At 43.9% G+C, this 19,611-nt stretch overlaps 1 protein-coding gene across 1 annotated transcript in view; it reads left to right on the top strand.

The window, feature by feature from the left end:
* LOC115097169 overlaps positions 1–19,611 on the top strand; it is a 260,825-nt gene that overhangs the window by 227,851 nt on the left and 13,363 nt on the right. Inside the window, exons 17-18 of the mRNA XM_029612784.1 lie at positions 9,171–9,254; positions 11,579–11,702. Of these exons, the coding sequence (XP_029468644.1) occupies positions 9,171–9,254; positions 11,579–11,702 (208 nt within the window). The remainder of the gene's footprint in view (positions 1–9,170; positions 9,255–11,578; positions 11,703–19,611) is intronic.

Raw genomic sequence — 19,611 nt, forward strand, 5'->3', positions numbered from 1 at the left:
CTCTTGGAGTAATTCTAGTTTGTTGTTATTTTTAAAGTTTAAAAACTGGAGCCCACTTCCTTATTATTTGGAGGAACTGCCAGCTACACAGGGAGAGTAATTTTCAAAGCCATTTCCCCAGAAAAAGCAGTGCTTTACCTGTGGAAAGGGGATTTTAGAATATTATTTATTTATTTATTTTATTTATTGGTTTTTATATACCGCCGCTCATCAGAGATATCACGTCGGTGATATTGCTCTCTCTCTGTGTGGGCATAAAATGTCTGATTTTTAATTCTATTACACACTTAAACAACAACATGACATAAGCCTAAAGAATACAGCTACAACAGGTTTTCTGGCAAATGGCTATCCCAAATAACTGAGAGTAGAAAAAAAATTGTTCAAGAGAGCCATACACTGAATTTTATTTAAAATAAAAATAGTCTCTCTCCTTGCACAAAACAAGGGATTAAGTTGCACCATTAACACAACCGTTAACAACAACATATGGCCCAGGAGACAAATATACATTACAACAAAAGAAAAAGAAATCTTATTTGTAAGTCACAGTAGCAAAACAGGAAACAGGCCATTCCAATCACTTGTAAACAAACTGTTCATCTGTCTTAGCAGCAGATGTGTTGAAATCATTTGTGTTTTACCGCACTGCTTGGGCTGCTTGTCTAAAGCATGAGGCTCTCCTAATGAAAACAGTATGCAGCTATACTTGCAGCAATTTTGAAAAATAATGAATGGAAGTTAAATATATTTGTCTATCTGAATTTATGTATATGCACACACACACACACACATATATATATAGTGGATGGAAAACAGTACACAAGTCAGAAAGCAAAGAAAAATAGAAATAAAGCCACAGACCAAAACTAAAGTCATACCACACATGCAAGTGGGAATCTTATGATCCATGTTGTGGCCCCCAGCACCCTACATGGTAAGAGCTTGTAATCAACAAGTATTTACTTGTCAATGTTATTGTTTAGAATGTAAACCGAATTGATCAGTAATTCTGTTATTGGAAAGTCAGTATATAAAAATGCTAAATAAAAAGTAGTAATGGCAACTATTACCCCAAGGTATCAGCCTCCAGTGTCAATCATGGGGAAGAATATTCGGGAAAGCCGATAAGAAAGCTTTTAGCAGCTTGAGCTGAGTTAAAAACTATGGGTTTCTCATGGCTAAACATTTTTGGCCATGCAGAGTACACTAAAGCATCCGAAATACCTCTCTTCCTGAGCTGCTTCTTTTTTTTTGTTTGTAATACTTTTTATTCATTTTCAACCAAATATACAGCAGTGCATGGATACACCTGAACAGTATGACTAAGTAGTCTAACAGTACACCGTTTGAACAAACAAATCCCAAGTCCCCAGATATACTCCCTCCCTCCCTGGTCCCCACCCATCCCTTCCATACCCTCCCTCCCCCTACGCAGCACCTTATTCCGGCAGTCCAGTAAGAAATATGCGAAATACTATAAAAATTATAAAAATATAAAAATGATAAAGAGGTATAAAAATTATAAATAAGTAGAACGAATAATATCAGGTATGCCAATATTGGTACCTTTACTAACAATAATCCAGCTACATGTAACACAAAAATCAGCTATTATTCGAGACCACTATATGTTGCAAATCTTTTGGCAATGAGTTCAGGTATGGTTTCCAAATGGCAGCGAACATCAGTTGCTTCTTCTTAGAGGTTGATGGAATAGATTTCTTTTCTAGAAGGTATAAATCCAGCATGGTGTCTATCCATTCCTTTAATGTCGGTGCCGTAGGAGAAATCCAATGACGGAGAATTACACGTAGAGCCATCAAACGACTTTTATGTAGTAGGTGAAAGTGGAGGCCCGATGTTCGTCCCTGCGAGCTAGGAATTCCCAGTATGCAGAAGGACGCCTCCCGAGTCAGAGTAGTATGCTGAGCATCTCTGATACATCGGAATATAGAATCCCAAAAGTTCTGTATGGAAGCACAGTGCCACAGACAGTGTATAAGTGTAGCATTGGGCTGGTTACATTTATGACAAGCATGTGTGGCAGAGAGTCCTGCAAGAAAAGCTTTCCTCGGCCAAATGATAAGGCTGTGAAGTATCCGAAAATGCAGTTCCCTCATATAGGCACTCCGCGCAACCAATTTGTTAAAAGTCCAACTACGTCTGATAGCTGAAATCGAAATATGCTGTGTGAGAGTGAGAGACCAGTGATCAGCTACAGCCGCATTTAGTCCATAGGAATTAGTATCGTGCAGGAAGTTGTAGAAGGTTGAAATGGATATAGTTGTCTTGGAGCATAAATGAAGAAAACATTGAAAAGGTCCATTGTGAGACTGCTGGATGATGAGGAAGAAACTTTTTTAATATAACTACGGATTTGCAAATAAGGCAGGTAATCAGCTGCTGTGAATTGTAAATGTTGACAACAATGATTAAAGGAGTGTATCGTTTCAGTTTGCAGATTTATAAAATGAGTCAAAGTAAAGCAGATAAGGTCGGACTGGGGGTGCTGTAAATGCATACCAACTATCCCGGCGGGAAATTCAGGATTGCCTGTCAAGGGGAGGCAGTAAGATGTGCGTCATGGTAATTTCAGATGGCATCTCAAAAAACGCCAGCAGCTTCTCATGGAGTTCACTAAAATATTACCGACCACGGAAGCATTTACTAAGTGGCCTGGCGCATGTACCAAAAACGCCAAATGTGTAGGATGCATCAATGCCCTTTCCAACGATATGAGTATTGGGTTGTTTCCGTAGCCCAACCACTCTCGTAAAGTTGGCAGTAAACAGGCAATGTTATAAAAACGAAGGTTAGCCACTCCCAGTCCGCCTTCTCTTTTAGGTACCATCAGGTTAGAATATAGCATCCTGGCTTTCTTGGCTCCCCAATAGAACTTACTGAACAATTTCTGTAACAATTTCACATCTTTAGTAGTCAAAAACACAGGAAGCATTTGTAAGATATACAATAGTTTAGGAAGTAAAATCATTTGAACCAGAGATATTCTGCCCGAAATAGAGAGAGGAAATGCGTTCCAACTATCTACCTTGGAACGAAAAGCCTGTATAAGAGGGGTAATATTGCAGGAGTACCAATTCTGGGGGTTCTGATGAATTTTAATTCCCAAATATTTTATAGTATCTGTAGCCCATAGCAAGGGGAAATCTGGCCATTGTGCTTTAAGAGTGCCATTAATGTCCATCGCTTCCGACTTGGTGAGATTTAATTTTAAGCCAGAAAATGACCCAAAGGTGTGTATGATGCTCAATAAAGCAGGTAAAGAGGATTTGGCGTTAGACACCAGCATCAACATGTCATCGGCAAAAAGCATCATCTTTTGCTCTATTTTCCCTGTGACCACGCCGGGCACTGCTGCAGAATTTTTAATTGTACGAATAAGAGGTTCTAAGGAAAGTATATATAAAAGAGGCGACAGGGGACAACCTTGCCGGGTTCCCCTGCCCAAAGAAAATATGGCTGAGGTTGAGTTATTAAGGCAAATGAATGCCTTTGGGTCACTGTACAGTATCATGATAGCATTGAGAAACGGGCCATTGAACCCAAACCGCTGTAGAGCTGTGAATAAGTACGGCCATGCCACCCTGTCGAACGCTTTTTCAGCGTCAAAGCTAACCAACGGGGGGGGTCTGGCGTGCCCTGAACTCGACAGCTTTCTAATGCTACCAACAGTCGCCTAATATTAGATGTCGGCCATACACAAAGCCAGTCTACTCCAAGGAGATTGTCTGGTAGAATAAATTTCAGTCTATTAGCTAGGATTTTCGCAAAAATTTTTACATCTTGATTTAGGAGGGATATTGGTCTGTATGAACCTGGGTCCGTGGGATCCCGGCCTGGCTTGGGTAAGATTGTAATTGCCGCCAATTTCATTGTTTCCGGTAAGATGATATGTGATATCATATGGATGAATAATTCAGTAAGAGAAGGTACAATGTGAGACACTATTGATTTATAAAACAATGAATTTATACCGTCTGGACCCGGTGACTTATGTAGTTTGAGGTCTGCTATTACTTTTGTGACTTCTACTGAGGTGATAGGGCGGTTCAAACTCTCCCGCTGCTGGGTCGTGAGTTGAGGTAGCGGCAGGTTTTCCAGAAATTTGTTCTGATTACCTGTGTTTGGCTCATCGGCAGCATATAGGGCCTCATAAAAATTTTGAAATATTTGACCTATTTCAGGTGTGGATACCGCCAATGTGCCATCAGACCGTTTGATAGAGGTGATATATTTAGAGGTCTGTTTGGCTTTAGTTAGGCGGGCCAACAGTCTCCCTGGTTTGTTGCCATGTTCGAACAGTTTATGTTTAAAGGCAAACATACTACCTATCGCTTTTTGATGTATTATATCATTAAGAATTTTCTGAGTTTGCCGGAACCTATCACGCCACAAGATCGTGTTGTGCGTGTTCCCCTGAGCTGCTTCTTAACTTCTAAGTAGATTAGCCGTTTGTGTAACAGATCTTAGATAGCCCCCTTTAATAGGCCAGGTACATGAATATTTTCCTCTCAGGAAAGATATAACCTGAAATTGTTTTTATGATCTTGATTTGGGGTAAGATGCATCTTGGATGTTGCCTTTTTAAAAATGACTCTGAGACGCTCTGACTTTTGTGATTGGGTCTGTCTGATTGATTGTTAGTTGTAAGACCAGTTTGTACAGGCTCCATGCTTGGCGAATAATGCAGGCCTTAGCCCTATGAACTGGTTTTACGCATCACTGCACCTTGTGATGTATGAAATGATGGGATGCAAAGACTGGACAAAGTGTGTACCATAACTTCCCTTTAGAGAAAAAAATATACTGACAACCAGGTGGTATAAAGCATCAGTGACAAGAAACATTCTTCCTCAACATACAAAACAAATTACAACATGCAGCCTTAGGGTTTTCTGGCCCATTTTATCTAGGGCAGTCTAGCCAGCTTTTGATGACTGGTTAAACATCTTCTTTGGAAGAGACTTTTATGCTCCTTTAACCCACTAGCAACCCTGCTGGCGAGCACCAGCTTTATGGGTGTTGAGGAAGCTGAAATAATGAATGGCTGGAGTACTTCCTGGCTATTAGTCAGCAATTGAAAAATGTATTTTTAACTTCAGCCCTTAGCCTACCCAGGCAACAGTGAATAGCAAATGCCTTGTGTGGTGGCAATGATTACATTTTATTATAAGCAATGATAAAACAAAATCATGCACACAGGCTAGTCAACATATTTACTGAATGCCTGTGTGATAACAGAAAAAAACAAATACACTTATTTTTGCTGGGACATCTGCTAAAAATAGGTAAAGAGCAACTATGAAAAACAATAATTACTCCATTCACTATCTCAACCTCTCCCTCTCCCCCACTCTGCTCTCCTCCCACAGTATCTGTAGAATATTCTTGTATTTCTCTGTTGTTCTGCTCCTGGACAGCTGTCCGGCCTCTGCCTGATCCAGTCACAAAACAGCTCAATTACTGGACTCTGTAGTGGTTCCTGTGGATGGCCTGCTGGGCCGCAGAGAATTTGCACATGGCATGAGGTCTCTTGAGGAATGCTTTTAGTTGTTGTACTGTTTTACAAGGAAACATGTCTTTTTTTTCCCTTGTTTACAGCTGCTTCAAAGTTATTGCATTTTACTGTATCACTCCTCCTCCCATAGCAGGCTGCCTCCTTTCTCCAGGTTGCCTTCTGCAGCCACTGCTCTTCCTACTCATCCACCTTCCAAGATTGCCCACTTCCCTTTGGTAGCTTATCTATCCTGCTTGTTGTTTTTTTTCTCCTTGGGATTATAAACTTGTGTTCCTGTTTGTTAACTCCTGCACCTTCCGTGTCCCCACATACGCTGCCGTTGCAATAGGCCACCTACATGCTTGTTGCTCTGTTTTGCCTTCCTTTACTATCATTGCTTAAATACAGAGCTATATAAATCTCTGGTGCTGCAATGCTGGCTGTTAAAGTGGCTTATCCTGGCCCAGGATTTCTAAAATATTTGTAATTTGTAATGAAACTTCCTAACTGGGAATATTAAAATCCTCCTCATAAGGCTTTTGGAATCAGGAAAATGTGTAAGCAGTTGAGCCACTGTAGAAATACAAAGAGGTAGAGTACTTTGAAATATCCAGTATTAGGAGACAGCAGGTGAGCCAAAGGACCATGTTTTGCTGAGGGTTGATATATTTTAGTTAAACTAAGGCATTTTATATAAGTATAATAATGTATGTCAAAAAATGCACTAGTAATCAGCTTACGTCACAAGCAGTGATGTACAGCCCCACCTCTTTACCTTCTAATTTGCAGGGAAGGGCGAATAAGCTTGTTTTTTGTATCACATTGCTTTTGTCAGAGTTGAAGATGCTCAGATATTGATGATGATCAGCACAAAAGCTTTGTTTCCCATTGTTCATGATATTTGAGATAGGAAAGTCTAGGAATCTTCACCAGCCCAAGGGATAGAGAATTGTTTTTTATGAGGTGCACCCTCAGTGCCACTCATTAGTCAGCAGGGTCCGCCACAGTCGCAGCAGCTATTCTCGCTCCCTCCCCAGGCCTCAGTGTACCTAACTGGCTCTAACAGGCAGGGCTGGATTCCTCTCTAAAGCTTTAAATTTTATAAAAGTTTATACCTTTGAAAGATGTAATATTTTTCTACCTTTATTATAGGTTAGAATTAATTTTCCTACTGATTAAGTATATGTGTGTGTCAATGTGTTGTGTAAGCTTTGAGTTTTTTGGATTGTAATGTTGTAAATTGAGTCAGCTTGTTATCTAATTGTTTTAATCTATTGTTATTTGTTATTTATTGTAACCAGCTCTGTGTTAGTGCTGGAAGAGAGCAATTGAATTAAATAATGTCTGTAATATTTTATTTATGATATTTATATACCACTGTTCTGTTCTAAATATATTTAATTTGAACAATTAACATGCTATTAATATGAATTTTATCCTCTTATTCCAATGGAGAAATTTTGGTGAATCGCACACAAAACTGCTTGATATTTGCACTTGGGATCAGAAACGTATTTTTGTCTTTCCGAGTGCAAATTATAACAGCCTGTGTAAGTCTGCTTTGAAAATTAGGGCCGTGCGCACCTGAGAGCAGGTGTAAATGTCCATGTGAACATTTCTGCGCATGTTTTCATAAATCGAAGGTACGCGTGTAAATGCGCACGGCGAGTAATGCTGTAGGAATGATCAGTAGAAGTAGTAAATGATTTCGCCGCCTCTTTGAATGCCTCTTTGCAGCATGCAGAAAAGTAAGTTAAGCCTGAGATCACTTCCACAGGTACTTTTACGCATACAACCCCCAGGATAATTTTCAAAAAGCCCATTTATGCACATAAACGCTTTTGAAAATTCCTCCTTCCCTCTCCAAAATTCTCAAATCCTTATTCCGAAAAACACCAGGGTGTGTAGTAACTAAGGGGTAGATTTTAAAAGGAGCGTGCACGCATATGTGCAGGCAGCACGCACAGGGGGACTGGGAGGGAACTTCCCTACCTCCCTGCCTAACCTTCCTTCCCTTTCCCCTCTCCACCTGACCCCTAATCCCTACCTAGCTTTCCGAAAATATTTTATTTTTCTACTTACCCTGGAACAACGGCTAATGGCCGCTGTCCTGGCCCACCCTGGGGAACCTATTGGGATGGTGTGTGCTTTTGATGAACTGATTAGAGGGCAGCTTTGTCCAAGACATCTAAAAGCAAGTTCTGAAACTTGGGGGAAATATTCAGTCGCTGGCCGGCTTGCAAAGTTAGCCAGAAAAATGTACCCAGCTAACCCTATCAGGATCTTCAGTGATGTGGCAGCCCCGCTGAATATTCTCAGCTATCTTTAAAGATAGCCGGATAACTTTAAACTGCTAACTTTAGGACTACTCTGTGGCTAACTTAACTCTGCCCTGGAATGCCTCTACATTATTTGGTTACATTTAGCTGGATAATGAGTTATCCTTTTAAAATTTAGCTGGAAAAATGCCAAAAATATGCAGAAGATGGTATATAGCCAGATAACTCGCATGAATATGGACCACACTGTTTCAAAATGATTTTCTCTGTTTCGAGGGTACAATGCATTATATTTTAATACCATGCTCTTGGAGAGCAGCGCCTCAACATTGCTGACAATTTTTGAGTCTGCCAAGTAGAAATACCTCTGTAGGTCTTTTTTTTTTTTTCTTTTTCGTGGACCAATTGTACATGCATGATTCACAGCATATTAAAATAAAATGATGCATTATCTTTATTTCATGAACCAGATATGTATTTTGTTCCTTTTGCCACAAGTTAGTAGGGAAACTGCATCTCCTAGTAGAGTGAAATTCCATAAATACTTTCCTTTTTCTCAACAGTGGCGCTGTTTAATTAGTGCGAACACCTTCAAATCAAGGTGGATTGATTTATTTTGGTCCTGAAACAAACTGGATGCACAAGCATTCAGGAAGGGTGAACCTGCCCTCTCTCTCTCCTTGCTTTTCTATCCCCTCCTCTTTCTTCCTTCCTTGTCTTTATCTCAATTACCTTCTGCATCTTTCTCCTACCATCCCCAGCATTCCTGTCTCTCACCGTTGCTTCTGGGTGACATCTTGCTCTCTTCAGGAGGTCTAGGGAAAGGGATGAAGATGGCCTCCTTCTCATTTCCTGCAGCTTTATCCACTTAGATAAACCCCACCTACATACTTGCTGTAATTACAGGGTTCCATTTTCCACTGACAATATCTGTATTTTATTTGCTGATTTAGCAGTATTTTTCTTTGATATTTTGGTTCTGGTCGATTGTTTTAAGATTGCGCAGAACCGTATTAAGGTAACTTGAAATGCTGATGAGTTTCAGTGTCAATTTAGAGTCCCACCCACCTCACTGGCTGTTTTTCTTACATGGACTCTCACGAGACCTCGTTCCTTGCAGCCTTGCTCAGTGATAGTTACCCCTTCTTCAATTAATTCCACCTAGAGCCCACCTGGTTTAGTTCTTGGCCTCACTGTTATAACTCAAAGCCTCTTATTTGTTTTTGTCTGTAGCTCTTGTCTGTCTGGCTTGGCTAGATTGTGAAAATAACTCTAAATAATATACAAAGATTTGTTATTTTAAAAGCTTTTAATGCTGTTTTAAAATGTTGCTTTATAGCTTTTCCTCATTTGTTTTTATTGTTTTATAGATCTGCCAAATGGGCCTTACTCTTACCGTTTGGAAGAACTTGCCTATACAAGAAGTGGGGACAAAGGCAATTCTGCAAATATAGGTATATTGTTTCTAAATTTAAATTTTGTTATTTCTCTTCATGGATGCAGGAATATTTTCTTTTAGTATTCCCTGGGCAAGCCAGCTTGCATGCTGGTACAAATACACGCATAGTGCCTGTGTGAACGTATTTTTGCCCACAGTTGGAAGAGGAGTTCTTGTTCGTGGATTTGGGGCAAAGTTTGGAATTGTGATGCGTATTTTTGCATTTTCAAATGTGTGGACGTTATTTTTCCTTGGGGAAACATTTGTGCACTCATTATTAGCAGGATAATTTTGAAAGGAAAAGTACACGTGTGCTTTCCCTTTGAAAGTTGGTGAAAAGTCAATGGGTAAAAAGCACCCCACAGAATTTACACCAATGCAGCCGGTTGTAAAATCCCCCTCCCCCATTGCAAACGTATAATCCCAAACAGCTCGATCCAGTATCGTCCGCTCGAGGATTGCCCGTCTGTAACGTGCTCGTAGCGCACAATTCGGGCGCGCAAGGCAGTTCGGCGATACAGTGTCCAGTTTCACGCGTCCGTATCGCTTCTGAAAACAGACGCATAACCCTTTCCGCACCCGGCATGTAAATGAACGAAAAAGCTGTATAATGAAGGAATTAGCTATTCCCCTGCGATACTGTAACGGGCGCTGATATTATCTCCTCCGTAACCCGCTGTTCTGCCGCGGCCTTAACCTGCTAGTTTACCGCCTCCCCCTAGTAGGAGTTAGTGTAGTGTAGTGTAGGGTAAAAACATTGCTTACCCGCCCTGGTCCCGTCCGGTCTCCTGCAGCCCCGTCCGGACCGGACGGGGCTGCAGGAGACCGGACGGGACCAGGGCAAAAAAAAACAAACGAAAAAGTAGCAAGGCTCGGGCCTGCTATGGTAAGTGTAAAAAGTGTAAAAAACAAAAAACCTGTGTGTTAAATAAAAAAATAAAACAATTTTAAATACCTGTCGGAGGGCCGTGGGTCCAGGCGGCCGGTGGGCGGCGGGCAGCCATCAGCGGCATCCGGTAGTCCCTTCTCCCTTCCTCCCTCCCTCCCCTGCCTGGATGAGCGCCAAAATCGCACGGGCGGGTCGGCAGCGGGGGGGGGGGGCGGCAGCAGGATCCGGGAGCGGCGGGTAGGCAGCAGCGGGGTCCGGGGGGTCCGGGGCAGCGGCAGCGGGGGGGCGGCAGCAGGATCCGGGAGCGGCGGGTAGGCAGCAGCGGGGTCCGGGGGTGGCAGCGAGATCCGGGGAGCCAGCAGCGGCAGCATGTTCGATCGCGCAGGCAGGTAGGTGGCAAAGTAAAGATGGCCGCCTGCACGGGAAAATCGTGCAATTGGCCGCTGAAGACGTGACGTCACGACGTTTGGCGTCACGGGGTGTGACGTCACGTCTTCAGCGGCCAATTGCACGATTTTCCCGTGCTGGCGGCCATCTTTACTTTGCCACCTACCTGCCTGCGCGATCGAACATGCTGCCGCTGCTGGCTCCCCGGATCTCGCTGCCACCCCCGGACCCCGCTGCTGCCTACCCGCCGCTCCCGGATCCTGCTGCCGCCCCCCCGCTGCCGCCCCCCCCGCTGCCGCTGCCCCGGACCCCCCGGACCCCGCTGCTGCCTACCCGCCGCTCCCGGATCCTGCTGCCGCCCCCCCCCCCCCCCGCTGCCGACCCGCCCGTGCGATTTTGGCGCTCATCCAGGCAGGGGAGGGAGGGAGGAAGGGAGAAGGGACTACCGGATGCCGCTGATGGCTGCCCGCCGCCCACCGGCCGCCTGGACCCACGGCCCTCCGACAGGTATTTAAAATTGTTTTATTTTTTATATAACACACAGGTTTTTTGTTTTTTACACTTTTTAAACTTTTTTACACTTCCTGGTGCCTGTCATTTCAAATGTCATTTGAAATGACAGGTACCAGCGCACCCAGGTTACTGTATAGGCGCTGTTACAGCGCCTATACAGTAAAATGGGTTGCGCGGGCATAACCCTTCCCTAACGCTTCACAGCCGCGGCATGCATTTGCATGCGATTAGAGGAGAGTATCGGAGAGTTAGTGAAGAGAACTGTGCGTGCGGGGAGGAAGGGTGCGCCTGACACTACCTCACTGTTTTTACCGCGGCCTTACTGGATCGAGCCGAAAGTTTGGAGTGTAGTAGTGTGCCAGAATAATGCGTGCTTTTTGTCAAATTCAGATGGCACATCAGCAGTTGTTTCAGCGCTGGAAGGCTTGCATTATCTAGGGTTTGCTGCTCTCCGGGACATACCGGGCTGTGTATGGTAGCCTTTAAATTGTGTAATTTTTTTTTAAAGTGCTTTGTTTCTTTGCCTTCTCAAACCTTGCTTTTTGTGACAGGTGTGATAGCTCGCCACCCCCTTTATTACCCATATTTGAAGAGAGCTCTCACTGCTCAGGTCATTGAGGAATATTTCCAACACGTTTTGGAGAAGGTACAGCCTGAAGAGAAGTTGGTGACAAGGTACATGCCTTCATTGTTTATTTAATTATATTTGTCAGTTGATTTTTTAATGTTTTTGCCTTATAGTATGTTTGAAGCCTGAGAACTTTCTTCTTGTGCCTTATCACAGCTATTGCTAAATAAAATACCTGTAGTACCTGAATGTGATCCGCTTTGATGTACACTTTGAAGAGCTGAAAAATGGAATATAAAAATGTAAATAAATAAATAGTTCCAAACCAAGAGGACAATATGATAACATAGGCCATTGTTGGGCATTACTTATCTCACATTAACAATCCATGATAACTGTGTGTAGATCAGTTCTGCAGTAAATATTGCGCTTTAAAATAATCAGGAACATGACTGACTCCTTGAGATGCAGTCAGGGTTCTTGCGGCAATGACTATGCATTTGTATTTGCATTGTTTTACAGCAGTATTTACCTGTGTGTTACAGATAATGCCCTGATTTACCGTATTTTTTGCTCCTAAGATGCACTCCCCCCCCCAAATGTGGGGGGGAAAATGTCTGTGCGTCTTATGGAGCGAATATTAAAAAAAAAACAAAAAAAAACTAACTACAACCCCCCACCCTCCTGACCCCCCCAAGACTTGCCAAAAGTCCCTGGTGGTCCAGCGGAGTCCGGGAGCGACCTCCTGCACTCGGGCCATCGGCTGCCAGTATTCAAAATGGCGCTGATAGCCTTTGCCCTTACTTTTATTTTATTTTTTTTATTTAGAGTTTTTTCTATACCGGCATTCGTGATTAAAATCACACCATGCTGGTTTACAGATAACAGGGGGTGTGAGTCAAAAAAGAACATTAAACAAGTGCAAAGGTCATAAAGTTACATTAAAACAGGATTAATCTAACTGTGGAGAGAATTAGAGCAAGATAACTGAGAAGTTAAGGATTAAATATTTACATATTTACATTATATTGTGAAGTCTCTTAGAAGATGTTGCTGTCATTCAATTGGAGTCTGGGAAGGCTTGCTTAAACACTATGTCACAGGGGCTACTGGTGCCATTGATCAGCCCCTGTCACATGGTAGGAGCACAAGATGGCACCAGCCGTCCATTGCTCCTACCATGTGACAGGGGCCGACCAATGGCACCAGTAGCCCCTGTGACATAGTAAGGGCAAAGGCTATCGGCGCCATTTTGAATACTGGCAGCCGACGGCCCGAGTGCAGGAGGTCGCTCCCGGACCCCCGCTGGACCACCAGGGACTTTTGGCACGTCTTGAGGGGGTCAGGAGGGTGGGGGGTTGTAGTTATTTAAATTTAAAGGGTTGGGATGGGGAATGGGGACCTCCTAGCAACTCGTCGCAATGCACAAGTCCCGAGATTTGTCAGCTGCAGACGAGAATCACAATCTCAAGGAATCAATGATCTCATCCAGAACTGGCCAGAGGAAAACCTCCTGTATGCCTTCCCACCCTGGCCACTACTGGGCAGGGTCATCCACAAGATAGAGTACCACAGGGGACTAGTCCTACTAGTCGGCCCGGATTGGCCAAGAAGATCATGGTACGCAGACATGCGAAGACTATTGGCGGGGAATCCTTCAGCAGGGACCGATCTCCCACGAAGACCCGGCTCAATTCTCTCTTACGGTATGGCCCTTGAGAGGACTAACCTAAAGAAGTGCGGCTACTCAAAAGCCGTGATTGACACCCTACTCCGAGCATGCAAGTTCTCCACATGTTTCTTACATACGGATTTGGAGAGTATTTGAAGCCTGCCCTGAAGATCACGCCCTCCTTCCGAGGACAGCCAAGATTCCCATGATCCTAGAATTTCTACAGGACGGCATGCAGAAAGGGTTGTCTCTCAACTCCCTCAAAGTTCAAGTCGCAGCACTGGCCTGTTTCAGGTCCGACGTGGACGGCAGCAGACTATCAGCTCATCCTGATGTGTCTCGCTTCCTGAAAGGAGTCAAACAACTCCAGCCACCACTAAAGTGGCCGGTGCCTCTATGGAACCTCAACCTAGTACTAGGCTTCCTAGCAGGGGAGTCCTTCAGACCAACAAGCGGCCTGTCTCTACGCCTCTTGAACTTAAAGACAGCATTCTTGATCGCAATATGCTCAACTCGGCGCATCTCCAAACTTCAAGCATTATCCAGTCGAGAACTGTCAGGTTCACCCCAGGCACCATACAGCTGCGTACGGTACCATCCTTCCTTCCGAAAGTGGTTTCCCAGTTCCATATGAACCAGACCATATCCTTACCATCACCAGATGAACACAGGGATTCGGAAGACTCACACCTCCTTCACCACCTGAATGTTGGCAGAATCCTAGTCCGATACCTGAAGAGATCGGAATCCTTGCGCAAAACTGATCACCTGTTCGTTCTTAACAGTGGGAAGAAACAAGGGGAAGTGGCATCGGGGCAACCATAGCCCACTGGATCAAAGAAGTAATTAATGCAGCCTACATAGAGGCAGGAAAACCACTACCTCTATAGGTCAAGGTGCATTCTACAAGGGCCCAGTCAGTCTCCTGGGCTGAAACCAGGCTGCTTTCGCCAGCTGAGATTTGTCGGGCAGTGACATGGTCCTCCCTACACACCTTCTCCAGGTTCTACCACCTGGATGTCCAGGCCAGGGAGGATACAGCCTTCGCAAGGGCAGCACTAAGTGGGCCAAGGGCAGCCTCCCACCCAGTGGGGGAGTAGCTTTTGTACATCCCATTGGTCCTGAGTTCATCTGGCTACACTAAGGAAAACGAGATTATCAGGTAAGTAATCTCACCATTACACCCATTAATTAAAACTAATAATTATTTAAAAATTTCCTGCTCTCCATACCTGGGGTCTTTGATTTCTAGTCACCCTGAGATTATTGTAGATTGGGGGAGGTAGGGCCATACAAATGTTATCTTCCCTCTCACATAAATGCACAATAACACATTCATTCTCTCACATACATAGGCTCCTTCTCCCTCACAGATACATTATGTATGTGTGTGTGTGCCTGTGAGAGCCTATATGTGATACACAGGCTTTCAAATGCACACAAACATTCACAAACACACTCAAACACATAGGCTCTCACAGACACATTCACAGGCACATAGGCTCTCGCACAGACACGCACCCACACAGGCTCTCGTAAAAACACATATATATTTATTTATTTATTTATTTATTTAGATTCTTTTATATACTGAGGGTATAGCAAGCTGCCTTCACTCCGGTTTACATTTTAACAACTTATTACAGATGATGAACAATTTAACCGAGAACTTGTTGAACTTAACAAGTGAACGCAGTAAGAACATTCTAAATACAGGGAAATTGAAACAGGGATTACAGTAAACAAACATATAGGCTCTTCCACATACATTTGTGCTCACATAGACACGTAGGCTATCACACAGACACAGACACACACACAGGCTCTCACACAGACACACATAATGGCTGTCATGCAGAGAAACACAAACACACCCATAGGCTCTCACATACTCACACGTGCTCACACAGGCTGTCATACAGACACACACCAACATACAAGTAGGCTCTCATAGCAAAGAAACATCAAAACTTTCAGAAAAAGTTTAAAAACATGGCTATTTAAGCAAGCATACTACAAAGAGAATGGAGAGTAGAATCCAGGGAAATGAGGGATGCGGTCAGTAGAACTCCCACACACACATCTTTTTTCTGTGTGTTTTCTCATTTTTTTTTCTTTCAACAACAAACTACTAGAGTTAAGCATTAATCTTATAGCTAATACAGATAGAATTGGACTTGACTTATAACACACACCAATTAATATTTATTATGAAACTATGTTACAGTATTTTGATCGCACCTGTTTAGTTAATATTATTTAAGACATTTTATGCAACATGAAGTTATGTGCCTTATTGTGAACCGTTGTGACGGCAGCTAGCTTAATGACGGTATAGAAAAGATTTAAAAAAAATAAAGAAAGAAAATAAAATACAGATATATACATGCTGTCACACGGACACATACACACATGGCTCTCACAGACACTCACAGGCTCTCACTCAAACACACATACAAGCTCACACATAGACATACAGGCCTCCCAGTGTCATTGAGCCATGGTGGGATGAGCTCTACCTCAGCTCTGCAGACCTCCTGTTGTCATACAGCCTTGGTGGGATGAGCTCCACCACACCCCAACGGCCTTCCTGCTTGGGAGGGGGGAGAGTGGAAGTTGTGCATGGGCGCATGCGCACACAAATAAAAACACAGGCTTCTCCTTCAGCCGCCAGCGGGTTAAGCTCTGCTGGCAACCTGTGGCCTCTCTCCTTCAGCTACTGACGGGTTGAGCTCCGCCAGTGGCCCCGCAGCCTCTCTTTCTGGCGCATGCCCGCTGATTCCCCACAGGTATACCGTCCTGTGCAAATGCACGGTATGTACATCCAGTCACGCCAGGCCCGTTTACTACTGCAGGTCCCTTTTTATGGAGCTCCTTACCCCTGGAAGTACGCAGCATGATAGAACCCAGTGGCTTTAAAAAAAAGCACTTAAGACCTTTCTCTTTAAGAAAGCATCTGATCCTCCTGTTTAGGGTCTTTTTTTTTTTCCTGCAGAGCTTGTGGCAGATATTGGGGCAGATTTTCAAACACCTACACACGCCGGGCCTATTTCAAAAGGCCCGGCAGCGCGCATAAAGCCCCGGGACGCGTGTAAGTCCCGGGGCTTGAAAAAAGGGGTGGGGCGGGGTCAGCGGCTTCTGGCACAGCGGCCATTTGCCGCTCTGTCTGAGATCGTGTGCTGGCAATCAGCTGGCGCACACAACGTGCGCCTGCCTGGAGGCAGGCGCAAAAGGTAAAATAAAGATCGGAGGGGTTAGAGTAGGGCTGGGGGGGGAAAGGTTAGAGGAAGGGGTGGGAAGGTCAGGCTAGGGGGGAGGGAACAGAGGAAGCCAGCGCGGCTTGGTGCACGCAAGGTGCACAATCGTGCACCCCCTTGCGCGCACCGACCCTAGATTTTATAACATGCACGCGCATGTTATAAAATCGGGCGTATATGTGCATGCACCGGGTAGCGTGCGCACATCTAGGCCGCGCGAGCTTCTTTTAAAATCTACCCCATTGTGTTTATGTCTTGATATGTTTTCTAGTTCCTTGCTTTGATCTACCTGGCTTTGTTCCTTTAATACTTTTATTACTATGTATGTAATAATATTCCCCACCCCAAACTATTGGAGGTGACAGATAATTAAAATATAAAACAATAATATTGACATTACCAGGAAATGCTAAGTAATATGGCTGCCATGAGTGAATCAGAATAGGGAGCAAGGCTTCTCGTTGTATTAAGTCATAGTAATCCTGTTTCAAAATATCAGAATAAAATTTATCTTAAGCTGTGTTGCTAATTCATCTTAAGGAACGGGACTATTTGTGGTTCTCAAGTAATGGTGGGTACTGTATGTATGTGTACATACATTTTTTTTTTTTTTTTAACGTTGTTGAAGGGTTATAAAGGATTATTTCCTTGTTTGTAAAATGTTAAATCATTAAATTCTGGAGGTTGTATCTCTGAAAGGACACTGAAAGAATGGAAACAGTTCAGAAGAGGCCTGCCAAAACGTATGGGCCTTGGCAACTCAAGCCCTGCACAAAGATACTTAAAAAAAAAAAAAAAAAAAATATCTAGCTGAAAAAAAGGGAAGATGGAGGAGGGAAGAGAAGACAGAAACATGTGAATGTCTGGCAGGTTTCCACAATATACAAGAAGGTAGCATTTCCATACAAAAAGCAGCTCAAGGACAAGGGTTGCGATATAAAGTTGGAGGGATGCAGGCCCTGAGACAATGCAAGGAAAAACTTCTTGCTAGAGTGTAGCAGAATCGCCTACCAGCAAACAGTGAGGGAAGCCATGCATGCTAGGAACAGGTACAGAGGGGAGTGGTAGGGGCAAGGGAGGAAGAAGATGACGATTGAATTTGATCTGAGGGGTGATCCAGTTGTTAGGGACAACTTGGCAGTCTTGGTGGGCCAAAAGATGTTTATCCTGACAACTATGTTAAATACATTGAATTTCTTGTTATATAATGTGCAGAAAGGGTATCCTTTGTGATTTCTTAAGGGGAAAAGGGACAGAAACATGTCCCTTGAGACACTGTTTAGCCTTTCCTGGCAGCAAGTTGTTTAAGAAAGCACTCTGTTATTTCTCCTGTCACAGCTTTCCCCCAGACAGAAACTGTAGAAAGATGTCCTGAATACACCGCTGAATCTCTACCCTGCAATAAATCTGCATCATTTTTTTTTTTAAAGGAAAAAACAATAAATTCTCTATGGAGATAACTCAGCTCTAGAACTGAAAATAACACTGGAGTTGAAAGGTTTTTTTTTTTCTTTTTCTGTCTATGGGATAGTTTTCCCGTAATTTCTCCTTTTAAACAAATGCAGTATGCACTTTGCATAACCAGAAAACCCATTTTGTTGTTGCACATTTTAAATAAACCTTCAGATCTGAAACATGTGAGTGTAATCCACTCAATCTCTGTGAGCCCATTAAAAGCGTTCCTTCTTTCTCCCAGTAGCTTTTCTTGCATAACATCATTAAAAGAAACAAAATACTCCACAAACATGCAGCCTCATTACCCAAAATAAACAGCTTCTGACCATAGCGCAGCAAGCACTGTCCCTTACTAACAGAAAAAGCTCTAAGGATAAGTTAGGCTTCTATTCACTTATCCCACCCATACATGCACATAGACGCACACATATACTGATTCTCCTGGCTTCTGTCCTTTGGAAGGAAGTTCAAGATTTCTTCTGTCCTCTTTAATAGGAAACACTGAAGTTAGTGGCAACATACCTAGTTCGCAATATCAGAAATAGCCAAATCTCTCTCTGTTATAAAAATGTTAGGGGCTCTGGGTAATCACTGCATCGCATCTTCTCATGCACCGATGTGACATGATACTGCTGGAATTGGTGGAAGGGGGGCATCTCTGGAAGAAGGGGTGCTTATAAGAGAAGAAAGGACGTCTAGATGAAGAAGACTGTTCTGCCCCCATTGATAAGGACTGGTCGCATGCTGCTCCTCGTTGTGGGCTACAATTTTTTCACCTTGTCCCTCAAACCCGAGGCATGTGCTAACGTTTCATGAACATCCTCATGTAAGCTGCTAGCTCTCAACAGGCCATCCACCACACTCCAATTGCTGGAGCAGAAGATCTTGAAGTGATGTTGAATGATTCATACTGTGACCGGAGGAGATGACACTCAGCAAGCCCTTCAGAATGCAGAGGAGTGTGAGCATGAGCAGATGCGATGCAGTAATTACCCAGAGCCCCTAACATTTTTATAACATAGATTTGGCTATTTCTGATATTGCGTACTAGGTGTGTTGCCATTAAATTCAGGCCCGGATTTTAAAAGCCCTACGCGCACCGGGCCTATTTTTAAAAGGCCCGGCCACGCATGGAAAGCCCCGGGACGCGAGTAAGTCCCGGGGCTTTGGAAAAGGGGCGGGCGGGGGAGGGGTGGGGCAGGGTGAGAGGCTCCTGGCACAGCGGCCATTTGCTGCTGTGCCGGGGGATCGCGTGCCGGCAGGCTTCCGGTGTGCGCAACCTGCGCCTGCCCAGAGGCAGAAGCAAAAGGTAAGATAAAGGTCGGGGGGGGGGGATTAGGTTAGGGGAAGGGGTAGGAAGGTTAGATTAGAGGATTGAGAAGTTCCCTCCCAGGCCATTCTGAAATTGGAGCAGCCTGGGAGGGAATGGGGGAAGGCCGTGGGCGTCGACATGCACAAGTTGCACTAATGTGCACCCCCTTGCATGCAACGACCTCTTATTTTATAACGTGTGCACCGGCATGCGCATGTTATAAAATCGGGCGTCCATGCTTGCCGGGTAGCGCGTGCACATGGACGCCCGCACATACCTTTTAAAATCTACCCCTCAGTGTTTCCTATTGAAGAGGACAG

The sequence above is a fragment of the Rhinatrema bivittatum genome, chromosome 1 (genome assembly GCF_901001135.1).
Source record: "Rhinatrema bivittatum chromosome 1, aRhiBiv1.1, whole genome shotgun sequence".
Classification (NCBI taxonomy): domain Eukaryota; kingdom Metazoa; phylum Chordata; class Amphibia; order Gymnophiona; family Rhinatrematidae; genus Rhinatrema; species Rhinatrema bivittatum.